This window comes from Vipera berus (assembly GCF_964194415.1).
Source record: "Vipera berus genome assembly, chromosome: Z".
Taxonomy (NCBI): Eukaryota; Metazoa; Chordata; class Lepidosauria; order Squamata; family Viperidae; genus Vipera; species Vipera berus.
In genome coordinates, this window is record NC_138205.1 from 1,936,556 (window position 1) to 1,951,828 (window position 15,273).

Consider the following 15,273-nt stretch of genomic DNA (forward strand, 5'->3'; position numbering starts at 1 on the left):
TGACCGTTTTCTCACTTATGGACTTCAACTCCCAGAATTCCTCAGCCAGCCTGAGAGAACTATGACCTTTTCATGACTTGTGGACTTCAACTCCCAGAATTCCTCAGCCAGCATGAAGGAACTGACCCTTTGATGACTTGTGGACTTCAACTCCCAGAATTCCTCGGCCGCATGAGGGAACTATGACCCTTTGAGGACTTGTGGACGGAGTTGAAGTCCACAAGTCCTCAAAGGGTCATAGTTCCCTCACGCGGCCGAGGAATTCTGGGAGTTGAAGTCCACAAGTCATCAAAGGGTCAGTTCCTTCACGCTGACTGAGGAATTCTGGGAGTTGAAGTCCACAAGTCATAAAAGGGCCAGCATTCCCCACCCAAAGTTGCCATGGGGGAGGAACCTAACCATATTCATTTCCCATTTTGCTCAGTTTTCATAGTTTCTGTGGTCGGTTTCACTTTGTGTGTGTGTGTGTCATCGTAAAATTGAGGCCGCAAGGCTACCGGGATCATTAAGACAGGGTGCAAATCAGGCTGCCTCGGAACACCAATACTGGAAAAATTCATTGTTAAGCAGGGCGGTCATTAACGGAGGTATCACATGACCTTTACAACTTTTTTTGCCACGGTCGTTAAGCGAGACATCATGTAACCCTGACCTGCCACCTCCTTACTGACTTTGTTCATTGGGGAAGTTGGCTGGGTTGCAAATAGTCACCATGTGGTCCCGGGACGACACCGCAACCATCATCCATACTTTTGGGTTGCTGAAAGCACCCAAATTGCAACCCACCGGAAAGCTGTGGTGGTCATAAGGGCGAGGACCTGTCGCAAGTCATATTTTTCAGTGTTACTGTAACTTTGAATGGTCACTAAGTGAATAATCACAGGTTAAGGACTCCCTGTATTTTAAAATCTCTCGGATCACCAAGCTCGTTATGTCCCAACAGGCAAAGAAAGAAGTCCCTCCCTAAGCCCCTCCCCCACAGCATGCTGGGGAATTCTGGGAGTTGAAGTCCATACACGTTCAAATTGTGGATAAACATTGCAGGAGAGTGTGTGTGTGTGTGTGTGTGTGTGTGCGTGCAATGCAAACAGCAGGATAGTTAATGAGTCTTGCAAGGGCCAGTTAATGAGTCTTGCAAGGGCCGCTCCCATCAAACCTCCAGAGGCAGGAGCAGTTGACCCTGAAGATACAGATAGTCCTCGACGTACGACCACAACGGAGCCCAACCTTTCCGTCACAAAGTGAGACATTTGTCAAGCGAGTTGGTTGACTTTTGCCTCACTTTGCAACCTTTCTTGCCACGCTTGTGAAGTGAACCGCTGCAGTTGTTCGATTAGTAACACGGTCGCTAAGCGAATCCGGCTTCCCCACTGCGCTGTGCTTCTCCCGAAGGTTGCAAAAGGGGGATCGCCTGACTCCGGGACGCTGCGACCGTCATAAATACGAGTCAGTTGCCAAGCGGCAGAATTCTGATCACGTCACCGCAGGGATGTTGTAAGTGTGGAAAAACAGCCACCAGTCGCTAAGCGTGTCGAGCGGTCATTAAACGAATGATTAATGTAATTTTTTTGGTGGGGGGGTTTCCGTTGCAATTGCTGCCCCCTCTTCTCTCTCTCAGCTGTCCAAAGACCACCCACCCCCTTTGCAGTGGGGTCCTTCCCATCCTTTCCCCCTGCGGCAAACGCTGCGGCACAACACCCCTGCGAGGTAGATCGGTCCCACAGAGCCAAAAGACCCCCCTCTTCCCACAGGAGGACGCAGTCTCTTCTGAAGCCTCTGGCTCGCTCTGCACAGCTGGCTCTGCAAGCCAAAAAACAATTAAAATTATTTCCATTTCATCGGCCTTCCCTCCCCCCCCCCGCTCCCCCCCTCCCCGCCTGGGAACGTGGCTTCCTGGAAAACATGTTTTCCACTCGGATTCCCACCCACCCAGCGAGAGGCCTCTCTCGTGCTTTCGGGGAGAAGCGAAAGCTTAGGATCGGGGTCAAAAACGTCCCTTGTCCAAACATATTAATTAATTAATTAATTGCAAGAATGGGGGGGGGGAAATGAAAAAAAAAAAGGAACCTGCGTTGGCCGGGAATCGAACCCGGGTCAACTGCTTGGAAGGCAGCTATGCTCACCACTATACCACCAACGCGAGCGGTGAAAGCGCCTGGCCGGGAGTTCTACATAAGGGCGATTTTGCACGCAATTTTAAAAAAAAAACAACGAGAGGGGTAACCGGTTGACCCGGGGGGGGGGTGGGTGTAGAGAGAGACCGACGTGCTTGCTTTTTTCTTCCGTGTCCCGGGGGGAGTTTTTGTCCGGTCAGCAAAAGCCTCGGGGAAGAAGAAAACCGTCTGGCAGCGGTGGGATTCGAACCCACGCCCCCGGAGGGACTGGAGCCTAAATCCAGCGCCTTAGACCGCTCGGCCACGCTACCTCCGCTGGGGGCCAGAGGGAAGCGAGGCGCAGACATTTTTAAGGCTGGGAGGGGGAGGGGGAGAGGCGCGGAGGGGGACGCGGGGGGGGGCGGAGAAAGAGGTTGCACCGCCTTATGGGTCTGTGTCTCCCCGCAGCCGTGGGGGGAGGGGGGGCAGCCCCCCCAATTCAAGGGGTCTGCGCCCCCCCTAAGAATGGAGGGTGATTGCAAGTGGAGAATGGGCCCCCCCTCCGGCTTCTCCGCCCCCCCCGAAAGTAACGGATCTCCGAGCCTGGATGCCGGCTGGGAATGATGGGGCCTGGAGTCCGGGAAGCAGCCAGCCAAAGGGGTACAGCCCCTTTTGGGACCCCCACCCCTCCCGATGATGGAGCGCTGGAGCCTCGAAGCCCTTGCAGCTTATCCAATCGTGCGGGCCGGGAACGATGGGAGTTGGAGTCCCGCCTCTCCGAGAAGCCGGCAGGTAAAGCGGGTACAGCTGCTCTTCCCAAGGAGAACCGGCCCCGATCCTGGAATCCTCCGATCTCAGCCCAGCGTCGGAGGTTTTTTTTTTCCCCCGCTGGGAACGATGGGGCTGGGAGTCCCACCCTTCCGTGAAGGCGGCAGGCAAATGGGGCCAAATCTCAATTCTCCGGGCAGGGGCGGAGAGGGCAGGGCAGGGCAGGGGGAAGGTAGACTGTGCTTATCCGGGGAGGCTCTGCGGAGGGCGACCTCTCCCCGCCCCGCAGTTGCCCCGAGCTGGAGCTTTGATACCGGCCGAGAATGATGGGGGCTGGAGTCCGATCCAACCGGGAAGCCTCTCTGTCCGGACAAGGCGCGTCCGGCCAGCGGGAGGGAGCAAGAAGATGCCCCGGGGGACGGGCAGCGTCATCCGGCACGTAGGCTAGACTGCCAGGTAGACTGCTCCTGATCGAGGGAGCTCTGCGGAGGGCTGCCTCCCTCTGGTCGCCCTCTCGGAGTCCGCTGGGCTTCGGCTGGCTCTCCCCCCTCCCCCCCCCTGCCCCCAACACCCCGGCTGGCCCAGCCCCACCGTTTCCCCAAGCCGGAACTTGGAGCTGCGGACGATGGGCTCCGCGATCCGAGCCCTCACCGGGAAGCCTCTCTTGGCTCTGTAACCCGCCCGGCTTGCGGAGGGAAAAGGCCGGAAGCGGCCGCCCGGGGAGACCGGCTTGGAAAGTTCGCCTTTGGCAAGGTAGACTGCGCCTGTCCGGGGAGGCTCGGCGCTCGTCCGGGCTCTTCCCCGCCCAGCCCCTCCGGCGGGCGTTGCCTGCCTGCCCCGCAGTTCCCGGGCTGCGCCTCTTCCAGGCACCGGGCGCTGCTGCTGCTGCTGGCGGCCGGCCGAGCGCGGCTTCCCCTGGGCGGCCTCGCTTCCTCCGCCTCCGCCTCCTCCGCCTCCTCCGCCTCCTCCGCCTCCGGCTGCGGCCGGCTGCAGAGCGCCTCGGTCGGGCCGGCCATGGGCAGGCGCCGCCGGGCACGGGAGCCGCCCGCCCGGCCGCCGCTGCTGCTGCTGGCGCTGGCGCTGGCCTCCTTCTCGGCGCTGGCGCTGGCCTCGCTCAGCCTCCTGCTGGCCGCCTGGCCCCGCCACGCCGCCGGACCCCCCCGGCCGGACCCCCCCGCCGCCCCCGCCGCCCCCCTGCCGCAGGTGAGGGGAGGGGGCTGCCTGCAGGGGGGAGGGAGGGAGGGAGGGAGGGGGTCCCTCGTGCCCCCCCTGGCCTGGCGGGCGGGGCAAGGAGGCGCGACCCCCGCTCCCACTCCGCTCACCTGCACCGGGGGGGGGGGGAATGAAAGCGAAAGGGGTTTGGCGGGTGGGAGGGGTCTCTTCCTGCCCCCCCCCCCGCCTGGGGAGTGGGGCCACTGGAGGGACCCCCGCTCCTATCCCACTCACCTGCCCCCAAGAGGTGAAGGGGTCTTAGACACTGGGGAGGGAGTCTCTTCCTGCCCCCCCACCTGGGGAGTGGGGCCACAGGAGGGACCCCCACTCCTATCCCACCCACCTACCCGGAAGAGGTGAAGGTGAAGGGGTGTTGGCCGCTGGGGAGGGGGTCTCTTTCCGCCCGCCCCCCCGCCTCGCAAGAGGGCAAGAGGCAGGAAGCTGACTCCGCTCATCTGCTGGGGGGGGAGTCAAGGTGAGGGGCTGTCTGCCCCCTTTGACTGGTTGATGGGAAGGACGCGGGACCCCACTCCCAGCCCGCTCACCTGCTGGGGCAGGGGGCGTTGAAGGCGAAGGGGGCTTGGCCAGTGGGGAGGGTGTGTCTTCTTGCCCCCCTCCCCAGACTCTGGGGGATGGGCGTGGAGGGGGAGGGACGCAGGACCCCCCACTCCCACCCCACTCGCCTGCACTGGCAAAGGGGGCTTGGCTGCTCTCTTTTTACCCTCCCCCCAGGCGGGTGGGCGGGATGCGGGACCCCCACTCCTTGCCTGCTCACTCACCCCCGGGGAGGGGGGCGTCAAGGCCTAGGGGGCATGGGGAACAAGGAGGAAGTGTCTTCTTGCGCCCCCCCCCCACAATTCAACTCTTCTGGTGGTGAGGACGATGGGAGGGGACGACGTGGAATTCCCACTCTATTCAGGTGCGGAGGGGGGGGTTGTCAAGGCAAAGGGGTCTTGGTGGCCGGGAAGAGGACGTCTCCTTGGTGGGGGGGGCAGATAGGGGGCCACCCCTTAGCCCCAGCTGGGCCACAGGAGCCCCCCCCCTGGTCTTGTTCACCTGTTCCCCCATGGCGGGCGCCCAGAACACCTGTGGCTGGGGAGAAGTTCCTTAAAGAGCTTTCCGAAGTGTCCCCCCCCCTTCCTTCTTGCCTGCCCCCCTCCGTGGGAAAGGGTTTGGCCCACAGCAGGGGCGGGGCAGCCCTTGGGGGGGGGTTGCTCTGTGGGTGGGGACGCTCCCTTGCCCTAACCGACCTCTTCATCTTGCAAAGCCCCCTCCCCCAGCCATGCCCAGGGCCTGGGGTTTCCTTCCCCCGCTCCCCCCCTCCGTTGGCAGAGCACCCCTCCCCCCATTGAGCTGAGCCTCTGGATGAGATGCGCCCCCCCCTTCCAAAACCTTTCAGGGGAGGGGAGGGTGAGAATGCATGCTGTAAAAGGGGAGGGGGGAACCACAAGTCAAAACCCTTCCTTCTGTTTTTTTTTGGGGGGGGCGGTGCAGTTCCTCCCCGGTGCCCTGGCCCTGCTGAATCCACCTGACACTTCCGAATTTTTTTGGGGGGGGGAGCTTTGGGTGGGTGGGCCAGGGGTGAGGGGCACAGCTGCCCCTTTGCACTGTTTTCCCACCCCACCCTTGGACCCCACAGCCCGCAGCTGGCCTGGCCTGGCCTAGCCTGGCCTTGGGGGGGGGGCTGGATGACTGCCTGGGCTGGCTGGGGTCCTGCAGCCGCCTCCCCTTCCCCCAGCCCAGGGGAGGGGGGAGGCCCAACAGCTGTTTTGTGGGGCTGAGGAGGCCCGGAGTACTCATTGCCGCAGTAGCAGCATTCGATCCCACAACCGGTTGGTTAAGGCTGCCCTTGAGTTTTTAATACTTGTTGTTGGCAAGTATTTTTAGTCCGTGTGGTTAACGCACCAGGATGGAAACTAGGAGACAGAGAGTTCTAGCCCTGCCTTAGGCGTGAAAGTTGGCTGGGTGACTTTGGCCCAATTACCCGTAGACGGTGAGTTCTAGTGCCGCCTTGGGCATGAAAACCAGATGCATGACTTTGGGCCAATCACCAGGAGACGGTGAGTTCTAGTCCTGGCTTAGGCATGAAAGTTGGCTGGGTGACTTTGGCCCAATTACCCGGAGACGGTGAGTTCTAGTCCCGCCTTCGGCACGAAAGCCAACTGGGTAACTTTAAGCCTATCACCAGGAGACGGTGAGTTCTAGTCCTGGCTTAGGCGTGAAAGTTGGCTGGGTGACTTTGGCCCAATTACCCGGAGACGGTGAGTTCTAGTCCTGCCTTCGGCACGAAAGCCAACTGGGTGACTTTAAGCCAATCACCAGGAGACGGTGAGTTCTAGTCCTGCCTTAGGCACAAAAGCCAGCTGGGTGACTTTGGGCCAATCACCAGGAGACAGAGAGTTCTAGTTGTGCCTTAACCATGAAAGCCAGCTGGGCGACTTTGGGCCAATCCCTCTCGCAGGGATGTCGTTGTGGGTTAATAGGAGGTAGAACACGTATTTGATGTGTTCAGCGCCTTGGCTTGCTTGTAAAACTAAGGCAGGATACAAACAGATCAATAAATCAAAATAAGTTGGCAGAGGACGAGAACCACGGAGCATGGGCAGAGGGCTCGGGGAGTCCAAATCCGTACCCTTTGCCTTCTTTGCGAGAACTCTTCTTCTGAACACTGACTGCCTAATTCTGCTCACATAAACGCGGCTGCTTTAAGGCTATTTTTTCCTCTTATTTGTTACAGTTGGCTGGGAAAAATATACTTTTTATGCCAGAAAAACATTTTTGGATCTTTGTTTCCGCCCCCCCCCCCCCACACACACGTGGTTTGAACTCTGTGCCGGAGCAAAAAGGTTATTAAAAAAAAACTAGGGCACGATTGCAAGCCCAGCCCACTCCCGCATGCCCCAAACAGGTGTCCCCAGATGTTGCAGCCCACCAGCCCCACATCTGGAAGGCATACATCCCAAGCCCAGAGCACCATTTGCATTCAGAACAGGCCAACGTAGGTATATGTATGTATATTTTTACTGACTTCAAATTAATTTATATATATATATATATATATATATATATATATATATATATATATATATATATATATATATATATATATATATATATATATATATATATATATATATATACCGTATATACACACACAACATACACACACACACACACATACATACATACATACGTATATATAAATCACGAGGTATGTATATATACCTCGTGATTTTGAGGTCTGTTCCGTTTGCTGTAGCTAAAGATAGATGAGTTTGGCCTCCTTCCAACCTGCACATTTTTTTATTATTATTATTTTAAAAACCTCTCTCCACCAAGCTGAGCGCAAAACTATCAGCAAATTTGCTTTTTTAAAAAATTATTTTTGCTTTGTTTTGCTTTGCAAGGCCCAAACAGCTGGGGAATTGGGACATCTGTTTTGCTATGTTGCCATAGCAACCTCCGCTCGGGCCTGCTCACCACCACCACCACCCCTCAACTAAATTTCAAACTTTTCCCATGGAGGAATTGCCCCCCCCAACCTCCTCTTCAAGCATAAGCCCTGATTGGTGGGCAAACACTTTAAAACAGGGGTCTTCAAACTTGGCCCTTTGATGACTTGTGGACTTCAACTCCCAGAATTCCCCAGCCAAGCACGCTGGCTGAGTTACTCTGAGAGCTGAAGTCCACAAGTTATCAAAGTCATAGTTCCCTCACGCTGGCTGAGGGATTCTGGGAGTTGAAGTCCATGAGTCATCAAAGGGTCATAGTTCCCTCACGCTGGCTGAGGAATTCTGGGAGTTGAAGTCCACAAGTCCTCAAAGGGCCAAGTTTGAAGACCCCTGGTCTAGAGAAAACATTTTTCAATCTGGGCCAACTTTAAGACTAGTGGACTTCAGCAACTGCAACTAAGGGAAAGGGGACCACACAGAATAGCGTTCCTCCAAAGTATCCGAGGAATGTATCTTTATTTTCTTTTCAAAAAAATAAAAAGACCGCAAGTAAGACCCATCTTACTTCGCCCACCTTTTCTTTTTTTTCTTCCTTTTTTTCTTTCTTTTCCATATTCATGAAGATCTTGTGAGACGCGCTGTTCTTTAGCGAAAGCATCCAGAAACACACACACACCACACACACAAAACAGGAGAGAAAGTTTGTGGGTGACAACTGTGTGGTGTGCGTGTGTGTTACACACTGCGTGGTTCCTGCCATTGATAATCTGTCCTGGCCATGAGTCATCAGTGTTTTGTGTGTGTGTGTGTGTGTGTGTGTGTGTGTGTGTGTGTAGACATGTGCATTTCTGTGGAAAGAGGAAAGCTGTGTTGGCTGGGCAATTCTAGGAGTTGAAGTCCATAAGTCTTAAAGTGGCAAAGCATGAAAAACATTAATCCAGAAAAAAATATTTGCAGAACTGGGAATTTGCATAACTCCTTTCCCCAATCACAGGATCGCACGGCGGCCCCTTGGCCACCGTCCCGCATTTACGTCCGTTTGCAGCCTCCCACGGTCACATAACTGGGTTTGGGACAGTTTTGCACCAAATGGACATTTATTTATTTTTTGCCCAATTTTCGGCCAGCTGAGCCCCTTAAGTGAACCACGGGTTCCCTTCACGACCGCCGTAAAAAAAGAAATGTCCTAAAATCAGGTCAGTTGCAAAGATAACTCAACTTATGACCATGATGGGCATAGTAAGTAAAGGATTTGATTTTTCACCCTGACGTGTTTTGTTTGATTCAGGTTATTTAGCCAAATCTCGCATGGGGGGAAAAAATGGGTTTCGATTTTCAAATTAACCTGTTCGCTTTTTGGAAATCGTGACAATGTCAGGGGAGGATGGTTTGTGTAGTCCGGTGGCTTGACTTGGGCTCTTCTTTTTGGTCCGCAGAAACTGCTGTCGGAGGAGCTGGACCCAGTAAGTGAACGGATGTTTTAATTCGGCATGCCCTGGACAGCCCTTTGCCTGAAATGGTTTCCTGCCTGAGCAGGGGGTTGGACTACATGATCTCCAAGGTCCCTTCCCAACTTTATTGTTGTTGTTGTTGCTGCTGCTGCTGCTGTTGGCAACTTTGCAACTTTGCAAAATGGGCTGTTTCTGCCATCTGCAAACCTCGGCTTAACAGTTCATTTCGTGACTGTTCGAAGAATAGAATAGAATAGAACAAAATAGAATAATAAAATATAGAGTAGACTAGACTAAACTAGACTAGAATAATAAAATGTAGAATAGAATAGAATAGAATAGTGAAATGTAGAAAAGAATAGAATAAAATAATAAAATGTAGAATAGAATAGAATAATAAAATTTAGAATAGAATAGAATAGAAAAGTGAAATGTAGAATAGAATAGAATAGAATAATAAAATGTAGAATAGAATAGAATAGAATAGAATAGAATAGAATAGAATAGAATAGAATAGAATAACAGAGTTGAAAGGGACCGTGGAGGTCTTCTAGTCCAGCCCTCTGCTTTTGTTTGTTCCCCAAGATATTGTTATTCTGGGGTAGACTGTCTTTGAACATGGAGGTTCCATTAGCCTAGCATAAGTAAATGCTGTTGAGGAATGAGTCCCGCGCCTGTTTTGTGATTCTGAAAAAATCTCCTTCCAATGCTCTCTTAGACTAAATGTCTTTTCTTTTGAGGGGGGCTGGGGGGGGAAGGTAAAGATTGAATTTTGTAAATGATTTTAAGAGATTAAGCCATAAACGTGCAACAGTTTGGTTTTTGTCGTGGGAAAGAAGGAGCTGCTTTTGCCAAATTCGGGTTTTGAGTCAGCTAAACCGGCCCAGTTTCTACCTACCAACCCCCAAATTTTGCATTAACCTGAAGTACCTCTCTGCTTCTTTAGGTGGTGCTCTCCTCCAGCTGGGACAACCAAGGGAACTTGTTCCTGCACCATTTTGCCCAGCAGGGGGCGCTGCGGCATCGAAGGCAAGGTGAGTCGCTCCTTCTAAAACAAGGCAGAATGCCCGAAAGTCCTCGACTTAACAACTACTCATTTAGCGACTGTTTAAAGCTCAGGTCTGGAAACTTGTCAACTTTTAGCCTTGTGGACTTCAACTCCCAGAATTCCTCAGCCAGGCTGGCTGAGGAATTCTGGGAGTTGAAGTCCACAAGCCTGAAAGTTGACAAGTTTGGAGATGCCTGGTTTAAAGTTACAGCAGCGCTGGAAAAAAGTGACTTACAATTGGTCCTCGCACTTATGACCATTGCAGCATCCCTGTGGTCACGTCATCTCCTTTGTGACCTTCCCAGCCGGCTTCCGACAAGCAGAATCAATGGGGGGGGCAGGAAAGCCAGATTCGCTTAACGACCATATGATTCACTTAACAACGGCACTGATTTGCTTAATGACCGTGGCAAAATTGAGCACAATTCACTCGACAGCCGCCTGCCTTAACCACGAAACTTGTCCCAATTGTGGGTTGTAAGTGGAGGGTTAGGGTGGAGAGCGACGCCTTTCTCTCTGCCTTCTACAGGTGGTCCTCGACTTACGACCGCAACGGCGCCCAAGGTTTCTGTCACTAAGTGAGGCATTTTGTTAAATGAGGTTGGTCCCGTTTGATGGGACTTTTTTGCCACCGTCGTTAAGTGAATCACTGCCGTAGTTAAATTAGCAAGAGAGTCGCTAAGTGAATCCGGATTCCCCACCCCACCCTGTGGACTTTGTCGGAAGGGCGCAAAAGGGGAATCACGTAACACCCCCCCCGGGAGACACAGCGAGACCGTCATAAACGCGAGTCGGTTGCCGAGCCTCTGGGATTTCGATCCCGCCACCCTGAGGGTGCAGCAACAGACGTAAGTGCGAAACGGGCATTTGAGTCACTTTTCTCCGTGCCATTGTAACTTTTGAACGGTCGCTAAATGGACCGCTGTAACCTGAGGACTGATGGCCAGGAAAATTGACCCCTGAGGTTGCCTTATTCTCTGGGGTCCTTCACACACACACACACACACACACACACACACACACACGTACCCAAAAAATAACCCCCACCCTCTTTTTCAGCTGAGAAGGGGAAACGGGTTCGGCCTTGCCGGACGGGAAGCATCTGCGCCGCCCATTATGAAGGTGAGGGAGGGTCTCCTCCAGTCCTCCCCCGCCCCCCCCCAGAGGAATGATGCCAGAGCCCTGTGGGGGGGGGGAGGAGTGGGGGGTTTTGGTGCCTGGATTTTATTTGGGGCATCTCTCTGGACAGGAGAAAATCCCCTCCATCCATCAGACTGATTCTTTCTTTCTTTCTTTCTTTCTTTCTTTCTTTCTTTCTTTCTTTCTTTCTTTCTTTCTTTCTTTCTTTCTTTCTTTCTTTCTTTCTTTCTTTCTTTCTTTCTTTCCTTCTTTCTCTTCCTCCCTCCCACCCTCCCTCCCTCTCTCCCTTCCTGCCTTCCTCCCTCCCTCCCTCCCTCCCTCTCTTCCTTCCTCTCTTCCTTCCTCCCTCTCTCCCTTCCTTCCTTCCTCCCTCCCTCCCTCCCTTCCTGCGCCCCTATTTCTTCCTTCCTTCCTCCCTCCCTCTCTCCCTGCCTCCCTCCCTCTCTTCCTTCCTCCCTCTCTCTTATTTCCTTCCTTCCTTCCTCCCTCTCTCCCTTCCTTCCTTCCTCCCTCTCTCCCTTCCTTCCTTCCTCCCTCTCTTCCTTCCTCCCTGCCTCCCTCCCTCCCTCTCTCTCTCTCTCTTTCTCTCTCTCTCTCTCTCTCTCGTTCTCTTTCTCTCTTTCAGTGCAAGCCACCGTAGGACGAGCTGGGATGCAGGCAGGTAACACTTCTGGGGGTGGGGTGGGGGCTTTGGCAAAGCAGGTGGGAGACATTGACTTGGCCCCCTGCCCACCTCAGCCCCCCCCGCTCTCTCTCTCACCCGGCCGCCTGGCTCTTAAGTGAAGTCGCTTACGCCATCCGGTTGAGCGCATGAACTGTGAAGGCGGGCACCTTTGCGCAGCCTTGGGAAGGCACCTTGGCTCTTCAGGGACCCCCCCCAGCTCTCCCCACAGAGGGGAGGGGTGAGGGCTCTGCCCGCAGCTGGGGGGCTGGGGGTCCAATGTTCATTCCTCCTCCTCGTCCGTCTCCCTCGCCCCTCCCCAGATGCCAACGGGACCATCCGCGGATGGGCGGAAGCCAAGCTGAACGCCACCAACCCCTTGCGCTACGACAACAGCCGAGGAGAGTTTACGGTGATCAAAAGGGGCCTGTATTACCTGTATTGCCAGGTGAGCTCAAAAAGGGGGGCTTGTGGGTAGGGAGAGCAAAGCATTCTGGGACGTTGCCGCCGATGGTGGTGGGGGGGCAGCCACGAGAACCCTTGATTGACCCGTGGGTGCATTTCAAGGGAGTTGATTGGCTAATTCAGGGTTGTTTCCAGAGGCGTGGACTTCAACTCCCAGAATTCCCCAGGCAGCGTTAGAAAAACAACTGCGCGGCTAGTCCTCAAGAGTTCCTTTAGTGACGGTTCAAAGTTAATCGACGGCACTGGGGAAAAAAGTGCTTTGTGCCCATTTTATTGCACGGCCTTCCCCGCCTCCCTGTGGTCGCGTGATCAAAATTTAGTCATTTGGCAGCCGACTCGTATTTGTGACGGTCGCAAGCGTCCCGGAGGGGGGGAGCGGTCACATGATCCCCTTTTGTGACATGATCAGGGGTAGGCTCCGTTGTGGTCCTACGTTGAGGGGGCGGGAGGGAGGTTGACCCTCAGACCTAGATGGTAAAATCCCCTTTTTCGAGTCGCAACTTTGAACGCAAGGAGCGGATTCGATTCAGATGGGCACGACGGAGCCCCACAATTCCCTCTCTGCGCTGCTTCTCCTGTCCCCGTTTCTAGGTCCACTTCAACGAGGGGAAGACGGTCTACATGAAGCTGGACGTGATGCTGAGCGGCCAGCTGGCCTTGCGCTGTTTGGAGCAGTTCCCCCCCACCAGCTCCGGACCCCAGGAGGCCGAACTGCACGTCTGTCAGGTGTCCGGCCTGCTTCTCCTGCGTCCTGAGGCCTCCATCCGTGTCCGCACCATCCCGGAGGTCCGTCTGAAGGCTGACCGCTACCTCACCTATTTCGGCCTCTTCCAGGTCCACTGAGAAGACCGGGGCAGCGGGAATGACCGCCGGGGCGGGGTCCCGGGCGGGCTTTGCAGAAACAGAGACGAGGCATGCAGCCCTCCTGTACGGCGGACGCGTCCGAGCGCAGAGCGGCATCGCGATTGCTCCTTTTTCGTTTCTGGACCGGCAGTTCTCTGTTTCTCGCTTGGGGGGGGGGTGTTGTCTGCGGTTCTGACGTCCACCCGGGTGCCAGCAAGGAAAAGGGTAGTAGGGCAGGGTGGGTGGTTGTCTTCTAACCAGGCGCTGCACTTTCCGCTTGGTTGCAAACTCTGCAGTCCAAACCGCGACAGGAGTCTGAAAATGGATCAAACGACGAGGACATCGTACGCGGACTCCGAGTATCTGCTCCCCTTGCCAGCTCTGTTGCGCTTTGCACCCTGGCTGGGCGTCCCTGGCACCGTCTGTTTTGTATTTTTATATTTTTATTCCGCTGCTTTGTCGGGTGCACGGGACCCTCCGAGCACATGTGGCTACACAGACTGAGGTTTGTATCCCAGCCGGCAGGGGGTGCCAGGACTCCAAGGAACTGGACGCTGGGCCTCCTCGAACAGGGAAGGGCAGAGGCCCAATGGATTGAAGCTCCCTGCTGGCTGTGAAGAGACGAAGGGGGCCAAGCTCTGCCCCAGTTGTGGGTTTCTCTGAGAGAGGGTGTTCAGACAACCACTTGAGGCTCCCTGCGCCAAAGTTACAGGCACCGACAAGTAAGACGTGAGAACTCACGTTGGGGGGCTGCAAAAGGTTGCATCACCCCTACCCAGGGCAGTGTTGCAAAAGGTTTGCGTGCACCTGTTGCAAAAGGTCACAGGCCCCTGCCAATGCAGCATTGCAATGGTTGCGCGCGCCTGCGAATGCGGTGGCGCCGCCAATCGTTGCCCGTGTAGTCTCGCTGCGAGTGCGGCGTTGCGAAAGACCTTGCCCGCATCCGCAAACGCGGCGTTGCCAAAGGCCACGTGCCGTCGTGAAGCATTGCCAAGAGTCAGAACCGCAGCCCCCAGGAGCATTGATGCGCAGGGCCCCTGATGCGACCAAACCAGTGGATGATAGCCTTTTCCCCCCCCGGCGCGCCCCAATTATATCTTTGCAAAGGTTGAAATTGGCAGCCCTACACCACCACCGCCACTGCCAACGCAGCTTAACGCAACTCATTTATTTTATAGGAAATTTGTGTGTAGGGGGGGGGGCGAAACACCCTGCCCCTTCTTCTCCGACCCCACCATTGCTTTTAAAGCCACACTCCCTGACCGCCGTCCCTGCTCGCCACAACATTTAACACACGGTGCCCTCTGGCACGGAAAGTTGGCACCCTCCCATTTTACGGCACAAGCTCCGAAATAAAAGTAGAACAACACAGGTGTTCCGGCTCTCGTTCCCTGGCAGGCGCTTTGCGAGGGTGCCATTGGTTGTGTTATTGTGTGACCCCAGTGTCCCTTGTGTGGGTGCCCTGCCAGCCGCGTGCCCCACGCAACTTCCTGTTTGCGCATCTCAACACACACTGCCCTTCCTTCTTCGGAAACGGTGTTTCCCAAGGGAGATGTTGACTGTTTTGAGTCCCCGAATTGGCTCGCTTCTGCTTGTGCGGCCAGGGTGTACGTTGTGTTTTTTTTTTTGCCGAGGGGGTTTTGTGAGCATCGTACTGGCGACAAAGAGCTTGCAACTCGCATGGAGTTGCTTCCGGGAACTCCACTGAGCTGCAACTAAGAGCTTAAAATTGGGGATTGATTGCTTGGCCTTAAAGGAACCAGAGGCAGCAAAATGCAGGTGGTCCTCTACTTATGACCGAAATTGCAACAGACACCCCCCCAAAAAAGGGACTTACAATGGGGATTCAAAGTTCCAAGATCTCCCCCCCCCCCATTGTCACGTGATGGCCTTTTGGGCTCCTGGCAATCAGCCCTCATTTACGACGAGATGAATTTATGACATTTGTTTCTGGCCAAAACCGGCCGTTGCAGATACGGGTTTCGCTTAACGACCGTGGGGGGGTTACTTTACGACCTGTCGCTTTTCTTCTTAACGACTGCCACCAAAACAACCCCAAAAAAACCTCAGGCAGAATCCCGTGATGACCCGCTTAATGACCGGCAGGGCTTCCCGCCCCCCACCCTGTTGACTTTGCTCA

At 54.8% G+C, this 15,273-nt stretch overlaps 1 protein-coding gene across 2 annotated transcripts; it reads left to right on the forward strand.

Moving 5' to 3' along the window:
• The first annotated feature begins 2,783 nt into the window (after positions 1–2,783).
• On the forward strand, positions 2,784–15,045 carry LOC308677768 (tumor necrosis factor ligand superfamily member 12-like). 2 transcript variants are annotated; one of them, XM_081344465.1, is made up of 7 exons: positions 2,784–2,885; positions 8,962–8,988; positions 9,923–10,010; positions 11,084–11,146; positions 11,790–11,825; positions 12,149–12,273; positions 12,882–15,044. In XM_081344465.1, the coding sequence occupies exons 1-7, from the start codon at positions 2,787–2,789 to the stop codon at positions 13,131–13,133; spliced, it is 690 nt and encodes a 229-aa protein (XP_081200591.1). In that variant the 5' UTR covers positions 2,784–2,786; the 3' UTR covers positions 13,134–15,044. The 2 variants fall into 2 exon arrangements, with proteins under 2 accessions (XP_081200591.1, XP_081200590.1); XM_081344464.1 differs by lacking the exon at positions 2,784–2,885 and adding an exon at positions 3,864–4,064 and having other exon boundaries at positions 12,882–15,045.
• Positions 15,046–15,273: the final 228 nt, after the last annotated feature.